The 19,148-nt window shown below is 40.9% G+C and overlaps 1 protein-coding gene across 1 annotated transcript; it reads right to left on the bottom strand.

The window, feature by feature from the left end:
- Window positions 1-16,906: 16,906 nt before the first annotated feature.
- LOC149249947 (xyloglucan endotransglucosylase protein 1-like) lies at window positions 16,907-18,438 on the bottom strand. Its single transcript, XM_089458858.1, has 4 exons — window positions 18,119-18,438; window positions 17,906-18,006; window positions 17,588-17,781; window positions 16,907-17,484 (listed from the first exon to the last, which is right to left on the bottom strand). The coding sequence occupies exons 1-4, from the start codon at window positions 18,429-18,431 to the stop codon at window positions 17,118-17,120; spliced, it is 975 nt and encodes a 324-aa protein (XP_089314984.1). The 5' UTR covers window positions 18,432-18,438; the 3' UTR covers window positions 16,907-17,117.
- Between the last annotated feature and the right edge of the window lie 710 nt (window positions 18,439-19,148).

Here is a 19,148-nt window from a genome sequence, read left to right as displayed (position 1 = left end):
GAACTTGTGAGTGAGGATCCTATGATCTCAAGCTGAGTTATAGAGTTAGGGAGGTGGAAAAGCCCCCGTATATTCTCTCTTGGTTGTCTCCATCAAGCCCCTGCATAGTAAATGCCTCAAAATGCTTCTTTTTCTTGCAATTTGATCACATTAGGCCACATACTATGACAAACACCTTTTAATCTTCTTGCTAAGCACATTATGAATAAAAATATGAATTAACCTGAGAAAAGGATTATCCTAAGGGCTCGAGGATAGCATAATGAATTTCAAAATATACCTATTTATGGGACCCATTAGAGAGAATTAGAGGTTTTTGTGCATAAGGATGAGGATGAACTTACTTTGGTGAAATGAGGATGTATTGGGGTTAATGAAACAACGAAAGGATTGAAGCGAATTGTGTTGGTGGACACCAATGCAACTCACAATTTTATTTGTGAGTGGACTATGAACTCACTTGATTAGAAAACATGTGTGTAATATTTGATCCATTTATGGGTGCACTAATTAATTATGTCATAAGGCATTCTCTTTTGAAAGAACTCCCCTCCCACTGCCACTTTGCACCATCGATCCTATGTTAGATAATTGAGTTATTATATGTTGTCGGATGATGATACTGGTTACACCATACATTTATTATGTGGCATGTGGTTCCTTGATTTACACTACCTTAAGTGTTCAATTAGTTTATGCTCTTCTTGTAGGCATAACCATCTCACAGGTAAACTTTTTGCTGTCAATAATATTAAAGGGCATCTTTCCCAAAGCATAATACCATCTTTATAAATGTCTCACCCATGAACATTGTGTTATCAATGATATTAACATCAACATTGGGAGGTGACATTGTTAGTTGTTTGAGTGGTCTGCCATATTAAAATAAAGAAACGACTCCATATATTTTTGTTGAAGGGAGAATTTGGTGAGACCAAAAACATGGCACAATCCTTTTTGAAACTGTGGGAGAGGGCTCACATTCTCATGGAAGCAAATATTTGTCAATCCCATCCACAAGATTTGTTATTTATGGTTTTGGCCAGGCTGCTAATGCACATTCTTGCTAAACTGAACACTGACTATTTCGAGACAAATTCAAATTTCAAAAATTGTTTTTAATTTTCAAAATATTCAATTTAATAGTTATTTATTTCTAAACTTTAATAGACTTTATAAAATATTTTTAAAATTTCCAGAACTAATTGAAAGTCAAATCATTTTGATTGTAAAATGATTACAATATAACCTGCCTATAGTAGGTATAAAAATATGATTGCTAAAAAAAAATTCTTACTTAATTTCAAGTAAGATTATTAAAAAAATGCCCCCGAAAACAACAGCTACTACCGGTTAGACTACTGGCAAGCTATTGGACCGGTGCCAAAACAATGAAGAAAGTCAAGTATACAGATGGTGAGAAAAGTGGTTAAGTGTATGGGGTGCTAGGCCAAGGAAAAATGACTCCATATCTCGATCTGGAAGAGATGTATACCCATTGAATTTGAATCTGAAACACACTGGCTTGAAGGATCATGATGGGACAAAAAGAAATTAAGTAATATGTTTTTTTATAAAGTGGAACCAAGCTGGGATTCTTGATTCTTGACTTGGAGAATCATGATGAAAAAAAAAATATTATGTTTTTTTATAAAGGTTAAAGTGGAAGAGAACAATGAGAAGAGTTAAAGAAAGACGACATCTTACTTCAAATTCAAAACAATATATTGTCGAGTGAAGACTCTATTCAATATCATAAACCAAATTTATTTTGTTATCATTCATATTTTTTATGCAATAGTGTTCCATATAGCACACCAGTGTTTGAGAATTAGATTTTCTGGTATCAAGGGTAAATAAATTTCATGCCATACCATAACGGAGACCATAAGGAAAAATGGGTCACACGTGGAAACCATAACAGAGACGTTGTAGCCATTGAATCATCAAAATAATCTGTCTTTTGTATTACCAGTAGAAAAATAAAATTATTGATACCCTCTAATATTGACATGCATTTATGTTTTTGTGTTCTGAAAAGAATGAAAGAATAAATGTAATAGAAATGAATAATTGGAAGGAAACAATCAGTGGAAGGGTCGGGTATCTACAAATCATTCTTTGAATTCAATGGAATTGAATTGAATTAAGGGGTCATTTGCGTTAGGTGGGCGGTCCCTGGGGGAATCTCTTGGTGTCTGAACAATAATCGTAGATTATGTAGTTCTTTCATACCCACTGGAGCCTCTTCTCTTCGTTCAATTCCAAAGTCGCCTCCTCTGCAGTAACGACAAAAGAAGAAGTAGCAGAAGCAATGAAATTGTGGAAGGATGAAACAAAGGGAACTTTAGTTCAGTTGATCTTCACAAGCCCACCTCTGGTTGCCCAATCACCTGCATTCCAAAGGCTAGAGTAGACCCTCATTTCTTGGCTCTTGGCATAATGATAATTTCTATCGAGTTTACCTAACTCTGTCTCCATGTTCTTAAACACTCGAACAGGAGTTCCGTCTACATAAAATATGAACAACCAAAAACATGATTGTCATGGTCATGTTAGTTTGAGAGGTCACGGTATTGTATTGTATTATATTATATTGAAATAAAAAGAATGAATGCAAAGAGTGATTAGAATACATACATAATTTGGTTTGATGTCCAAATCATAGAGTAAGTGTGAAAATACAGGGTTGGGTGGAACCACAAGTAAAATTGTTGCTCGTGATTACCAAGGTCTTGAGCAAAGACATTAATGTGCATAATATAGGGATCTCTAGAGAGGTTGCCCAAAAATTCAGTCTATTTCATCGTGTTTGGGACCTTGAGATGATAGTTGTAGAGAGACATAACAACAATAACACCATGTTAGGAGAAGTTATATCTTCAATCTAATGATCCAAGGTAGTGCTACTTAATTTAATTCAATATAAATAAGGTGAAGTTAATTACATAGAAGGTAGTAAATGTGCCTGCAAAGTTGTCAGGTACCAACTTGATTTGCATATAAATTTTGGCAAATAGATACTCTTGCTTGGATTGAATACCACAACTTGTCATAAAAGAAGAATATTAATATTATCTTATCTTTGTTTAGTTGAATTTAATTGATAGAAAAAGGCTTAATGGCATGAGAACTTCAAATATTACTTGAAGAGTGGTCGAGAGTAAGCTGCAACTTCTTTCCATTATCAAGAATTTTAGCACAATCAATTCCCCATGTGTTGTCGAAATCATTTTAGAAATTTACAGAAACAAGAGCTTCCAAGAAGGCAACGTTAAGATAGAGAACACATAGTGTTGGGGGCAAGCCCGCCAAAGAAGGATCATGTAAAGAGCTTAAAAATGGAGTCGGGAATTATATCTTTGAAATTCATATGCACAAGCAATAATGTATTCTAGCATGTGGGAGCTCAAAAGTTCAGGTGGAGGTTAGAATCACGTGATGGGAACTGCACAGAAATGACCATCCCTAGTATGGTAATCCCAACTGAAATGAAAGAAAACAATTAGGAAGACTGTCAAATATGATTTTGGCTGCAGGAGGGAGCACACGGATCGTCAAGTCGAACCATGGATTATCAAGATGATGAACTAAATGAGGATAATACTAAGGTAGAGGAAGAAAGTAAGTTGAAACTAACTAGGACAATAGAGGTAACACATGTAAACTATCTCATCAAGCTGAGTTGAAGGAATATTTTACACTTAGTCTATGCAGAGGTACAACAATTCAGATCTGTAAACTATAATGTCTGAATCAATGTCCCAATCATTCAAGAGAGGGAGTGGTGGGCATGAAGAGGTATAAAGCACCACCCAAAGAAGAAAGAAGAAAGAAAGGAATTGTTAGGATAAGATCTTAGAGTTGAAGGGATTAGAGGATATGACAATAGTTCATGGCTGCAGAGAGATAAGTAGTGCAAGGTTGGCGCAAAGAAGAGGGAACGTAATGAGAATCATAGAGGGAGCTAAAGGAGAAATGGGAAAATCTAAGAAGATGCTAAGAGAAAACGTCCAAGTTGCTGAAAAAAGTAAGATGACACAACTATGGAAGAGAAGACTATGTCAAGAGAACATGGTGTAGAAATTATGGTGTAAATGTGAAACTACTCATGAAGTTTTAATCAAAATCACAAGACACAAACCTACTCTACTGCTCTGCAAAAGTTAATTCACAATTTAGAACAAAAATTTCAGACATGCAATAAGAAATAACACACATGCACACAATATTTTTCTTGGAGAAAGCAATTTGCTAAAAACCCCAATGCCTGCTTGCATTAATCTGATGAATAGAGATGTATTACAATTTATTTTCTCAATTGAGCACAACCTGCAAGTGAATAACCTATATGTATCTTCACTGAGAAGCTATGACCCAGAATTAGTTAATTTATGCCTTTGCTTGAGCCACTATTTCCTTGTGCAATTCCTCAAGAAATATAATAGGATTTTCTCCAAAATGGTTTGCGCAATTCTCAAGGTTGATGATTTGACTTCATGCAACACTTGTACACTCAAGACTAGTCTACAATTGATGTTACACTACCTTGGAATCTCCACCATAGCTGGGGAACTTGAATTCTCTACATGCAGTAGCTATTTTGGGTTCATTAATCAGTTAACTAGATGATCACTGAGTTTAACTGAAGTCCCATTGCACAATTGACCTTCCACAAGTTCCTCCAACAGTTGGAACTAGTTTAACTAAAAATAACTTGAGATAACTAACTTTTATTGCTACAAATTAGCAATAAGGCATGCTTAACTAAAATTTAACTCCAACTCAAATTTACTAAGTAAAATGGTTGACTCAAATTCAAAGTTTCTCAATTTAATAAAGGCAAAATCAAATTAAGAATTTCTTATTGCATTTTTTGACAATACCTCTTAGCAAGAAAGGGATTATCAACCACCCCTATCTCGCACTTGTGGAACTCGAATTTCCCTCTTGACAAGGCCTTTCTTGACAAATGTAAACATCTTGTTCCTCTTTCAGAATGTACTAAAGAAACATTATCCGCCTCTGCACATAGTCTCGTAAATGGTGATACCATATATATATATATGCTTATATCGATCATGAAAAATAAGATTCTCAAAGAGCTTGATGAAACTATGATTATTGTAGTAGATCATAGTTGGATCCATCATCTTACCAAATAATCCAACAAGTATATTTCTCATCTAGATCGTCTCACAAGTTGCTTGAATTGGTGCTATGTATTATGCTTCTGGCGAGCTGAGCGCCAAAAAGATTTTCTTCATGTTGTACCAGGAAACAACTATGGACCTAACACTGAAAATTACACTTGATGTGGTCTTTCAGCCTAATGGACTCCCTACCCAATCTGCATCTGTGAAGCCACACAACTTCACTCCCTTCATCCGTTTGTACCATAGTCCAAACTGGGTAGTGCCTCTACAGTACCGTAAAACATGCTTAGTTGCCTTCCAAAATAATTTGGTTGGCCTAATCATAGCTTGGCTTAGCTGGTTGACTGCATAACACATATCTGGTCATGTGTTCACAAGATACATGAGTGAACCCATGAGCTTTCGATAAATGCTGGCATCCACTTCCTCACCTGAAGTGGCATCCTCCTTCCTCCAGTTGGTCTCTAGAGGTGTCTCCATGGGTTTACAACACTACATGTGGAATATCTGTAGTATATCATTTGCATACTTGTCCTGAGAGACAAACAGTTCCCCATCTCCTTGCCATACTTCCAACCCAAGGAAATAGGGAATGAGACCCATGTCCTTCATTTCAAATTCTCTTTTAAGGTCCTCCTTGAAACATCTGATCAGCTGCTCATCACCAATTAAAATTAAATCATCAACATATAAGACAATAATAAGAAATTTACCTTCTACCAAGATGTGATAGAGGTTTGCATCCACTTCACTTTTGGTGAAGCCCAACTAGTGAGATTGATCCGGATTTAAACAGGAACGCAACAAATTACAGAGATAACCATATACACAAAGATGCAGCGGAAATAATACTTCATTTCATTAATGGAAAATACTGAAATATGCTTACAACCAGAAATGGAAATAAACCAGCTGGGGCGATGGTAGCTTATCTCTGAGAAGAGATGTGATGGCTACATGCCTCTGAACTGTGTTACAATGAGGCTCGAAGGCCTATTTATTGTTGAGAAACAATGGAAAACCCTTAACATTCCAAAACCTAACCCTAGGAGATGAAACGCCAAACTGTGGGCCCCGTTTGGGGTAAATTGGTACATCAACTTCCCAGGGTCGTAACTTTGGCATATGATCTCCGTTTGACGCATACAATAGCTCGTTAGAAAGATCTATCCGAGTACTACCATTGTTGGAACAGGCAACATCGGTCCATGGACCCATGTTGCCCCCGGATTCCCCAAAAAACGTCGTTTAGGGCCTCAAAACGGCTCCGGAAGTTCAGGACCCGAAAAAGTGCTAAAAATAGTAAGTTGTGCTACAATTAAGGAAACTAAAAATGCTGAGAAAGACACTGGTGGGGGTCCAGGTGGACTTGGCAGGTGGCCACCAATATCCACCTGGATCATTCCTCCCCCCTTAGGAAGCAATGGTCCCCATTGCGTTGAGCTCCTCCATGAGATGAGGAAACTTTTGCTGAACTTGTTCCCTGGTGAGCCACTTGCCCTGCTGAAGGAGTTGGCCTGCTTTGACAACTCGATACAGTTGGATATTCTGTTGGCGAGTGTTCTTGATCTGTGTGTCCATGATCCGATCAGTTGCAGCTTGTTCCATGCAATCCGGATTTAACTCTGTGGGTTTGAGCTGTTCTGCAATGTCGGATGTGTCTAGCAATGGTGGAAAGAATGGCTGAAGGCGGTCCACATTAAACACTGGGTGCAGGCCAAGGAATTGGGGAATGCTGAGCTCAAATGCATTGTCTCCCATATCCTTAGTAATGGTGTAAGGACCATATCGGAGTGGTCTCAATTTCCGATAGGCTCCAGTAAGGCGTTCCTTTTGCAAATGCAACCAGACTTTGTCGCCCACCTAAAACTTGTGTGGCACCCGGTGTTGATCATGTCGCTGCTTGTACTTGGCATTTGATTTCTCGAGAATGTCATGGACCTGCTGGCGAATATGTTGGATGTGCTCAATGAAGCTGGTGGCCTTATCTGTTTCGGACTGGACATGAGCTAAATTCATGTGAGTAGCTGCAAGTGGCATGGCCACATCAATGGGGCAGAGTGGCTAGAATCCCAAACCCACCTGAAAAGGGCTATGGCCAGTGGAGCTGTGAAGAGCTCGGTTGTAGCTGTGCTGAACATAGGGGAGGCTCTCGTCCCATGTGCGTGGATGCTTTGAGTTATACATGCGCAGAATGTGCACAATCATCCTATTGACAACCTCTGTCTGGCCATCAGTTTGAGGATGGAAGGCTGTGGACTTCGTGAGTTTGGTGTCCAGCATTGACCAGAGACTGGACCAAAATGTGCTGAGAAACCGACTGTCCCGATCTGAGATGATAGACTGTGGGATCCCAAAGTGCACCCACACTCGTTCAAAGAAGAGTTTAGCAGTGGCTTCTGCTGTGATATTCTTCTTGCAGGCCATCATAATGGCCATCTTCGAGAACCTGTCGACGACCACAAACACACAGTCATTTCCATGCTTAGTGGAAGGAAGGCTTGACATGTAATCCATGGAGATAGATTCCCAAGGTCGACTAGGGGTAGGCAACGGGGTATAGAGGCCGTGCTTCTTAATGGTCGGTTTGGCAATGGCACAGGCAGTACATGATCTGATGTACTTCCCAACATCCTGTCGAAGATTCGGCCAATAGAAATAATTTTGCAGTACTGCCACTGTTTTCTCGACCCCGAAATGCCCAGCAGCCCGACTGTAGTGTGCTTCCCAAATCATCTTGGCACGCTCGCTTGAAGGAACACAAAGGTGATCGAGGTGGCATAATAGGGCATCCTGGAGGTGAAAATCTGCAACATGCCGACCCTCCAAGAGTGTCTGGTATGTGTGGCCGAATTCTGGGTCGCTTTTGTAGAGAAGTGGCCAATCAGAAGTCTCGTGCCCACAAGAGTTGAGCACGGTGGTTAACGCCATGATCGGTGGTCGACTGAGGCAATCTGCAACATTATTGGTGTTGCCCTTCTTATACTTGATATTCAAATGGAACTGTTGCAGGTATGTAGACCACTTCTGATGGCGATCATTCTGCAATTTCCCTTGGGTCTGCATGAACTGCAGGGGTCGGTGGTATGTGTGGATGACCGTTTCCTTCCCCAAAATGTAATGCTTCCATTGTCGGCAGGCCTGTACAATGGAATACATCTCTTTATCATAAGTGGGGTACTTCCGGACTGTGTCTGAAAGTGTTTCACTGTGATATGCCACTGGATGTCCATGTTGAGTAAGGACTGCCCCAATAGCATAGTCAGAGGCATCTGTCTCGACCTCAAATGGTTGTTGTAAATCTGGTAATGCGAGCACTAGTGTCGTGCAGAGGCGATCCTTCAACTCCATGAATGCCTTCTATTGAGATTCAGACCAAAAGAAATTTGCTTTAGCCCCTCCCTTGGTGACTTGACTCAGGGGCCAAGAAATATGAGAAAACCCCAACACAAACCTGCGGTAGAAGTTGGCAAGACCTAGAAAGCTGTGGAGCTCTGTTAGAGTGGTTGGAGAGGGCCAATCCCGAATGACTTGGATCTTGGCTGGATCGACATGCACCCCCTGTTCATCAATGATGTATCCCAGATACTGAACCTGGGTCATGCCAAAAGTGCATTTCTCCAAATTGGCACATAGCTTGTGTTGCCGCAGTGTTTGGAGAACCTGTCGGATGTGGTGGAGGTGCTCTTCCCAACTCTGGCTGAAGATCAGAATGTCATCCAAGTATACTACTACAAAGGAGTTGGTGAATGGCCGCAAGATGTCATCCATTAGCCTCATAAAGGTTGCAGGAGCATTCGTCAATCCGAAAGGCATGACCAACCATTCGAAGAGGCCCTCCTTGGATTTGAAGGCAGTCTTCCACACATAAGAGGGTTCGATTGGTACCTGGTGATATCCTGACTTCAGATCGATCTTGCTGAAATATTTTGCCCCCTTTAGTTGGTCTAGGAGGTCATCAATTCGCGGGATCGGGTACCTATTACGGACAGTGATCTTGTTCAGCGCCCGATAGTCAATACAGAGTCTCCACGTCCCATCCTTCTTCTGTACCAACACGATCGGGCTCCCACAGGGCGATGAACTCGGACGGATGTGACCTTTCTGCAGGAGCTCCTGAATCTGCCTCTTGATTTCATTGTTCTCCAGAATGGAGCGCCGATAAATTGGTCCATTGGGTAGCGGCGCACCTGGGGTCAGATCAATGGAGTGCTTGACTTGACAGTGTAGAGGAACCCCTGCCGGGGAGGTGAAGATGTCCTCGTACTCCTCCACAATCTTGTCCATCTGTAGTTGTTGTGCAGAGGGGCCCCGTCTGGAGGCCACGGCCACTGTCTTCTTCTTTCCTTGAGGGCGTATCATCAGGAAAACAAATTTCCTGGTTTTGGAAATGATCTTACTGCATTGTTTTGCAGTAATCAAAGAGATGGCGGCAGGTGGTGTTACCTCTGGTATCCTGAACAACTTATTTCCCAATGTAATAATAACAGCACGGGGCCTTGATTCATACAGAGCATGTCGCTTCCACAAGTATGGTTGTCCTAGTAATACATCACAAACTTCAAGGGGAGCAATGTCACACAATACCTCATCCGTGAAGGGTTTGATGTTGTATGGAAGGCGACACTGCTGGCTCACACGAAGATCTCGTCCTTGGTGAAGCCACCCAATGGTGTATGGTTGTGGATGTGATGTGGTCGGTAAGCCCAACCGTTTCACGACCTCTGCCGAAATGAGGTTCTTTTGACTCCCGCTATCAACAATGAACTGTATCGGGGAGCCCTTTACCCACATCTGGGTGTGGAAGAGATGCTCCTCCTCCTCTGGATCTTCGGGTTCATTTTTCTGGATCTTTGCGGTAGCAACGGTGGCACTGGGATCTGCATCAATGATCTGCTTCCCTTTTTCATACCCCTTATCGGGTTTTGACTCAGAGTCGGAACATGCATCTGATTCTGAAACTTTTAGCTCAGCCACCAGTGACTGCTTGGCCCGACACTCACTTGTGTTGTGAGTGGAGCTCTTATGGAACTCGCACCATTTTCCAGTGTCCTTTCTCGGCTTCGCGGCGCTGTTCTTTGCTTGCAGCTTCGGCTGGTTGTCTTGGGCTGTCCCGCCTTGGCTTTGTCCTTTGTTCTATGGTTTAGGGGCACCTTTCCTCTGCTTTGGATTCGCAGATCCAAAGTCTCGCTTCTTTTGTTTAAACTTCTGCTCGACCTTGACGGCATATCGGTATGCTGCACCGAGCGAGGGGATGTTTAGGAATTGTATTTCTTCCTGGATGTACTTGTGCAGGCAGCCACGGTATTTGAGTATCAAATGTTGCTCCGAATCTTTGATACCCAACTTTGTACGAAGGGTATGGAAAAGATTGGTGAACTCCGGCACGTCTTGGTCCCTTCCCTGCCGTAGTGTGGTCCACTTTATGTATTCATCCTCATAGCTTCCAACAGGGTAGTACTGCTCCTTGATGGCATCCCGGAACGAATCCCAGGTGGGTGCGGCTGAAAATAGTGAGCCAGTACTTTCATCCTTCTGCTCGCAGTAGGTTTCCCACCAGTCCTTGACGTGGGGGGCTGCTTTGAGAAGAGCAAAAACAATCTTTTCCCGACTCGAAAATTCATGAACAGAAAAATAACCCTCTAGCAGATTTAACCATTTATCTACGGCATCTGCGTCTATCTGACCCTCGAATATGGGGATTTCAAAATTAACTTGTACCTTAAAGGGTGTGGCGTTTCCAGAGTAGCTGCTGGAAGCCGATGCGTCGCTTCTGGGTAGCCGCTGAAGGATCTGGGCAAAGCTGTCCATCATCGCGTTCCGTTGTCGCTCGAGGGCTTCTTCGAGCAAGATTTTGATGGGATCTCCTGCCCCCTCGTCTTTCTTCTCATCCGCCATGGGAGGCCGTCGGGATTTGCGAGGCTGGTCTTGCAAAGGTTCAACCGGTTCAAGCCCTAACTCCTTATATCCCGACCTTGTTGGGGACATGCAAAGAAAAACAGAGAAAAAGCAGACCGCTCTGATACCACTGATCCGGATTTAAACAGGAACGCAACAAATTACAGAGATAACCATATACACAAAGATGCAGCGGAAATAATACTTCATTTCATTAATGGAAAATATTGAAATATGCTTACAACCAGAAATGGAAATAAACCAGCTAGGGCGATGGTAGCTTATCTCTGAGAAGAGATGTGATGGCTACATGCCTCTGAACTGTGTTACAATGAGGCTCGAAGGCCTATTTATTGTTGAGAAACAATGGAAAACCCTTAACATTCCAAAACCTAACCCTAGGAGATGAAACGCCAAACTGTGGGCCCTGTTTGGGGTAAATTGGTACATCAACTTCCCGGGGTCGTAACTTTGGCATATGATCTCCGTTTGACGCATACAATAGCTCGTTAGAAAGATCTATCCGAGTACTACCAAAAAACGTCGTTTAGGGCCTCAAAACGGCTCCGGAAGTTCAGGACCCGAAAAACTGCTAAAAATAGTAAGTTGTGCTACAATTAAGGAAACTAAAAATGCTGAGAAAGACATTGGTGGGGGTCCAGGTGGACTTGGCAGGTGGCCACCAATATCCACCTGGATCAGAGATAGCTATCAATCCTGGTGTACCAAGCATGGGGTGCTTGTTTGAGATCGTACAACGCTCGCTTGAGTCTGCACACATGAGACTCTCGATCAAATGTCTCAAAACCTTTTGGTTTCTCGATGTGCACCTCCTCCTCAATTACTCCATTAAGTAATGTTGTTTTTACATCCATTTGGTGGATCTTCCACCCCATCTATGTAGCCAGTGGAAGAATTGATCTAATGGATGAGTAAAGCCAAGTTCAAACTGTAAAGCCAAGGCTTCACGAGTTGCTCCTCTTGAGTTCTTGCTTGCCTTTTTGTGTGGACACTTCGTGGCATAGTGCCTGAATTCATGACAATAGAAGCATTTAATTTGGACAAATATTTCATCTTTCCCTCTTGGATGGACTCTAGTTTCGATTGATATTTCTTCCATTTTCCCTTCTTTCCCTTTCCAACCAATGCAAAGTTTTCTTCATTCACGCCCTTGGATGAAGTCCCATCTATGGTATTCCACTTTATTTCCTCCTATACCAAATCATACCATAAGCTTTCCCAATTTGGTAGTTTCTAAGCTCCCATTCACTGAATCTTAGTAGTTGTGCCATCTCTTGGGAAGGCCTAGAAGGGCTAGGCTTACTAGGTCATCTTCTAGAACATTAACACCAACCCCATCAATTTCATCACGACATTGTGTGAACCTGCTCAGATACTATGAATAGTGTCATTCTTCTGCATATTAATACTTCGAATTTTATCCTGGAGTGCCAACTTCCTGTGGTCACTACAATTCTCGATCAATTATGTTAGTGCTTTCCACATTGCAAATAGAGTTTCTTTTCCATGGAGATTTGAGACAATGTGATCCTGTACTCCCTCCAAGATTATTCTCCTCACCTTGGATACATAATTCTTCCATTGGGAAAGGTTATGGGCATCAGATTCTGGTGGTTTTGCAACATCTGTCTTGATGTATTCTAGCAATCCATTTTCATCCAATACCGCCTCCATGCAATCCTTCCATGCAATAAATCTAGAGTTTCCTTCCAAGGCATACTCTAGCCTCTATACATTAAAGGCCATCCTCTCAGATCTGAAGAGATCCTGCTATCTCGAACTTCAAAATTCGATCCTCCTGAGAAATAACTTTGAAATTCTCGCTCTGATGCCATGTAGAAATCATGGTGTAGAATTGCAACTGCTCGTGAAGTTTTAATCAAAATCATAAGATACAAACCTACTCTACTGCGCTACGAAAGTTAATTCACAATTTAGAACAAAAGTTTTAGACATGAAATAAGAAATAACACACATGCACACAATATTTTTCCTAGTGAAAGCATTCTGCTAAAAATCCCGATGCGTGCTTGTATTAATTTGACGAATAGAGATGTATTACAATTGATTTTCTCAACTGACCATAACCTATAAGTGAATAATGTGTCTCTCTTTTCACTGGAAAGCTCTAACCCACACTTAGTCAATTTCTGTCTCTGCTTGAGCCTCTATTTCCTTGCACAATTCCTTGAGAAATTAGGCCCCTATTATTTAGGAATTTCTCCAAAATGGATTGCACAATTCCTAAGGTTTATCATCTAACTGCATGCAACACTAGTACACTCAAGACTACTCTACCATTGATGTTACATTTCCTTGGCATCTCCACCACAACTGGGGAACTTGAGTTCTCTACCTGCACTAGCTATTTTGGGTTGATTGATCAGTTAATTGGATAATCACTGAGTTTGATTAAAGTCCCACTGCCCAACTAACTTTCCACTAGTTCCTCCAACAGTTGGAACTAGTTTAACTAAACACAACTTGAGATAACTGACTTTAATTGCTATAAAGTAGCAACCACACATGCTTAACTAAACTCTAACTCCTCTAACTCGAATTTACTGAGTAAATTGGGTGACACAAGGCATGTCACACAATTTAAGTGCATCCAAGTTGTTTGCTCATGTGGAAATTCGAATTTTCTCAATTTAATCAAGGAAAAATCAAATTGAGAATTTCTTGCTGCATTTTTCAATAGCTAGGATGGCAGAAAAAAAGTGGGAGATTTATTCCATGGGGGCTGGTTAAGTTATAGCAAGTGGCCCAACACAAAGGAGGCCCCCTCCTTTGACAAGAATGGTTTTCATGATACACTGTAGCTCCACGAGTTATTTTAGCCTAACACTGATTTTGGCAAGGCTTTGTAGGTATATTCAACAGACAAATGTCAAGGCAGTCCCCACCATGGGGTTTGTAGCAATTGGACAGGGTTTTGTCCACGTGCATGATGGGGTGGCACGAGGGCACCTAGGGAATAACCCCTACTCTATCGACTAGGAGCTGCAATCACTTCAAATATGCGTGGCGGTCACCTGAAAAAGGATGAACCACCCCACCACGTTGATCGTCATGGTACCATGGAAAAGGCTACAAATCCAAAATCTAGCCACTGTCTGCCAGAGGAAGGAGCATGTATAGCAGCAAGAAAAGCGCAATGATCAGGGACAAACATAGAACTCACTGGCCTTGGAGCAGTAATGGTGGAAAGGATTATTTTTCTGAGAGCACCACTGTGGAGAGAGGAAGCATGACTCTCCTCTCTCACCCAGTCCCGAAGTTCCAGGATGACCAGACCACCTGACCACCCCTATAAGTTGTTGTAGCAAGAGCTTGAAAACAACCTCAGTAAGAGCAGAGGTTACCGAATCCATGGAGATAGGAGGAGGACTGAGTGGCTCAGGATGAGCCATAGTTTTACTTTGGGAGCCTATTGGAGCCCATAAATTTTTTGTTTAAATTTTATTAAGAGAAGGACCACGTAGGAGAATAGAGGAGTGCACAAGGAGCAGGCAGTGCGCAGAAAATGAGCTGGCACAGTGTAGGGAGATATTGTGTAAGAAGGAGATGTCAACATCCAGAGAGGGGGATGTGTGCTAGTGAGGATTGGTAGTTAGGATTTTGTAGTAGCAGCGAAACATGAGAGGGATGTCGTGGCAAGGGGGAAGTTAGATATATTTTGTGGGTAAATGAAGGTTGGCAGAGTGGAGTGAACATGTGGTAGATACTTTCAAACGACAATTAAAGCACACATGGGTGAGCTAAGGGAGGTATTTGAAAATATCTTAATGACCTAGAGGATAGCTGAAGAGATGGAGGGGAAGGTCGAGAATGTTAGAGGAGCTATTGGCGATAGATAAAGGAGATGCTAGAGATGGATTGGTTGTTAGAAGGTTGATCAATGAAGGATGATGGGTGTTGAAGGTGAAGATTGTTATTATGCATATATTCTTTGCATTATCTCTATTTGTATCTATATGTAGTCTTAAGCATGAATGTCTGAGTTTGTAACTACTATGCAACCCTGACGTAAAGTAAACCATATATATTGGACGGTGGATGGTTATATATTATATGTGCATTTTCCTTTTTGTACGTTGTGTAGAGATTATTGGTTGGTGAGTTTGATTATACAATTGTTGCATTGTAGCACATTTTCTTATATATGATGAAATAATAGAAGGGATGATTAGGTTGCCCCTATTTTTTTTGTTAATGTCTGAATGTATCTTGTTGTATATGGTGTGTTAGTTTAGCCAGTGTCTAATGTTTCACTACAAATCTAAATATTCGTGAATATCCTGAATAGTTATGCTCTTTGAAAGTTTGGGAATGTATCTATATTTTATGATGTGGTTGTAAAGAACAACGTTTGGTGTTGTTAATATCGTTTCAAATGTCGAAAGGTGTAAGTTGATTTAGTCCTCTGCGCGCTGTCAATTGTGACATGCGCACTAACTAGTAGACAAAAGGGTTTGGAGGTCGTGCACAGTGCGTAGTCCTATGAGGATGGTTAAGTGTCTATTTGGTGGGAGTTCGGGGACTACATATATACCTATAATGCGTGAAACCATGTAATTTGGAGATTCACTCAATATTAAAGGACACTACAAAATAGATCGCACATATGCCTTTAATGCATGGAACTATGTAATTAGAGGACTCACTCAATATTAAAGGCTATAGAAATATTATGATTCAAAACTAACTTAGTCTACATTTAGTTCTTTTACCAAATACCCAATTAATTAATGCTTAGGCTTCATTTAACCATGTTGCTCTACACTAACACTAACTAAACACTAATATGGAATCGATAACATATTACCATGAGAAATCTAACTTCGTAATACATAAAATGAAATTTTATAGATCCACTTTTTATATCAAAATCACAAATTAATTAAAAAATGGGAATTTGGTCTTCAAGGCATGGGAATTTGGTCCACCATGGGGGGCAATAGAAGAATTAGTGATAGTGGTAAATCTTGATGGAACCAACGGAGTGGGGAAGCTTCACGATATTTGAATTACTTAACAATGAAGAGATGGAAAACCATCTGTACGTTCTAAAACCCTAACCAAGAGATGGAAAACGATATGTGCGTTCTAAAACCCTAACCAATGGAAAATTTCTGATTTTATAATGTTGTTACTAGTCAATAAAAAAAAGTTAATTTCGAACTTGTGACTTCATCATTGCCCACTCCTCATTTTGCAGCGTTGTGAGTAGTCAATAATAAGGGTTAGTTTAGAACTTGTGACTTCATCGTTACTCACTCCATAAATAAGGGGTTAGTTTAGAACTTGTGACTTCGTCGTTACTCACTCCAAATAAGGGGTTAGTTTAGAACTTGTGACTTCATCGTTACTCACTCCAAATAAGGGGTTAGTTTAGAGCTTGTGACTTCATCGTTACTCACTCCAAATTTGGCTAAAGAGGATGCTTGTTTGAATCCCAAAATTTTGTTTGAATATGTTCTCAAAATACTTCATATTCATATTATTTAATAGGAATGGAAAGAATGATTTCCCGCTTTGATTTTTCAATTGTATTGTTTCTTTTCATGATGAAAATGGCAATACCTTTTATATATCCAAAAAAATTCAAAAGATAGGATGGGAAGTGGAAACGCTAGTAGTGAGGAAGAGGAAAAACCTTTGCGAGTTCACATTGTGTGTTCAATCCTAAATTTTGTCAAATATATATATATATATATCAATGTGTTAAATCCTAAATTTTGTCAAATATATATATCAATGCCGTTGTATGTGTGTCTTTCAGATTTCGATGCAAGAGCTTCAGAAAAGAGTAAAACGCGAACATGCGGTAACCAAAAAGGAAACGCTGTAGCCATTGATGAATCATCAAAAGAATCCCGCTTTTGTATACCAGTACCAAAATGAAATGATTGATACCCTCTAATATTTTACATGTGTGTGTCTGAGAAAGAATGAAAGAATTAATGTAATAGAAATGAATCAGAATACTTGGAAGGAAAGAATTCAGAGTTCATTCTCTGAATTCAAAGGATTGAGGTTTTATTTGCATTCGGGAGGTGGTCCCTGGGGGAATCTCTTGGTGTCTGCACAATAATCGTAGATCATGTAGTTCTTTCGTACCCACTCTAGCCTCTGCTCTTGGTTCGATTCCAAAGCCTCCTCCTCTGCAGCGGCGTCAAAAGAAGAAGTAGCAGCAGCATTGAAATTGCGGAAGGATGCAACAAAGGGAGCTTTAGTCCAGTCGGTCTTCACAAGCCCACCCCTGGTTGCCCAATCATCTGCGTTCCAAAGGCTGGAGTAGACCCTCATTGCTTGGGTTTTGGGATAATGATAATTGCTATCCACTTTACCCAACTCTGTCTCCCTGTTCTTAAACACCCGAACAGGACTCCCGTCTACAGAAAATCTGAACAACAAATTACAAGAATGTCAGGGTCATGGACTGGTTTGAGAGGTCGCTGTATTGTTTTCAATAATATTGAAAGAAAAAGAATGATGAGAATACATACATAATTTGGTTTGATGTCCAGAGCACGGAGTAAGTGTGGAAATCCAGGGTTGGGTCGAACCACAAGTAGAATTGTTGTTCACGCCCACCAAGGCCTTGAGCAAAGACATTAGTGTGCAAAATATAAGGATCTCCAGAGAGGTTGCCCAGAAATTCAAAGTCTATTTCGTCGTGTTTGGGACCTTGAGATGATAGCTGCAGGCAGCCAGCCATAAGAGCAACAACAAACATGTTAGCAGAAGAAGTTATACACCTTCAGTCTAATGAACCAAGGTAGCGCTAATAATTAATTGAATTCAAATAAGGTGGAGTTAATTACATAAAAGGTAGTGACTGTGCCTGCAGAGTTGCCAGGTACCAACTTGATTTGGATATCAATCTTGGCAAATAGATACTCTTGCTTGGATTGAATACCACAACCTGTCATCAAAGAAGAATATTAAGATTAACTTATCTGATCTTAGTTGAAGTTAATTGACAGAAAAAGAAAAAGGCGTAGGTAGCAGAAGAAAAGCAGAACTTCAAATAGTACCTGAAGAGCGGTCAAGAGTAAGCTGCAACTGTTGTCCATTGTCAATGATTTTAGCACGATCATTACCCCATGTAATGTCGACATCATTGTAGAAATTTGCAGAAGCAAGAGCTGCCGAGGAGGCCAATAAAAGAAAGAGGAGGTGAAGAGGTGTGTCCATGTCGATGTCGATTAGGGATTGGGAAAAGAGTTTGTGATGCAGAGCAGCAGTTCCAGAAACGAGAGAAGAGATAAATTGTCGCTGTTGATGGTAGATGATGGGTTTGGGGTGAGTGGGTTTGGGTTTATATAGGGAGAGAAGGGTGTATGGCATCTGTGAGTGGGGAAGGGAAGGGAAGCGAAGGGAAGGGAAGAGGAGAAAGAAAGGGAGGGAGGGAGGAAACATCCGGAAAACAGCAATAACAATAACAGAGCCAGCCAGCTGTTCCCATCGCGTGTGGAGAAGGGCAAATCGCGTCTGCGTGGGGAAGGGAGGGAAGGAGGAAGGAAGGAAACATCCAACGAAGAGGAGGCATAGAGGCAGCCACCTGATTTGATTTCCATCGTGTCGCTTTTTGCCTTTACAAAACCAACGTTTCTCCGTCTATTTGTGCGTTCCAACTCATCACTCCGCAGCTTTTTCAGTCTCCGCGTTTCAGATTTCCAACTCAACTCTTGCAACATCCAACTGGCATTTTCGCTTTCATAACTCTTGCACAGCAAAGTACTTCCTTCCACCCACGCCCACCGCCAACTACGTTCAATCATTTTTCCGCTTTTTATATTGCCAACTGCTTCAATAATTTATGTGTGTTTATTATTGCATTGGATTCTCCATAAAATATTTCTCTCTCCTTTCTTCTTTTGCTTCTCTTGGACTCCGAATTGGACTCTTCACCCACCACCCGCCTCCTTGGGCCTCACAATGGCGCTGAGAAACGCTGGTCATCGATTTTATGGTGTTGTTTTGTTTTAAAGATTAAAACCTTAATAATGATCATCATCCATTGTACTTTTTTTTTCAAACATTATGATTAACAATACTTTATAT

Source organism: Pinus tabuliformis, chromosome 7, assembly GCF_031772625.1.
Source record: "Pinus tabuliformis cultivar Carrire ecotype Pingquan chromosome 7, CPIR1, whole genome shotgun sequence".
NCBI classification, from domain to species: Eukaryota; Viridiplantae; Streptophyta; class Pinopsida; order Pinales; family Pinaceae; genus Pinus; species Pinus tabuliformis.
This window is presented reverse-complemented; position numbering and strand designations above follow the sequence as displayed.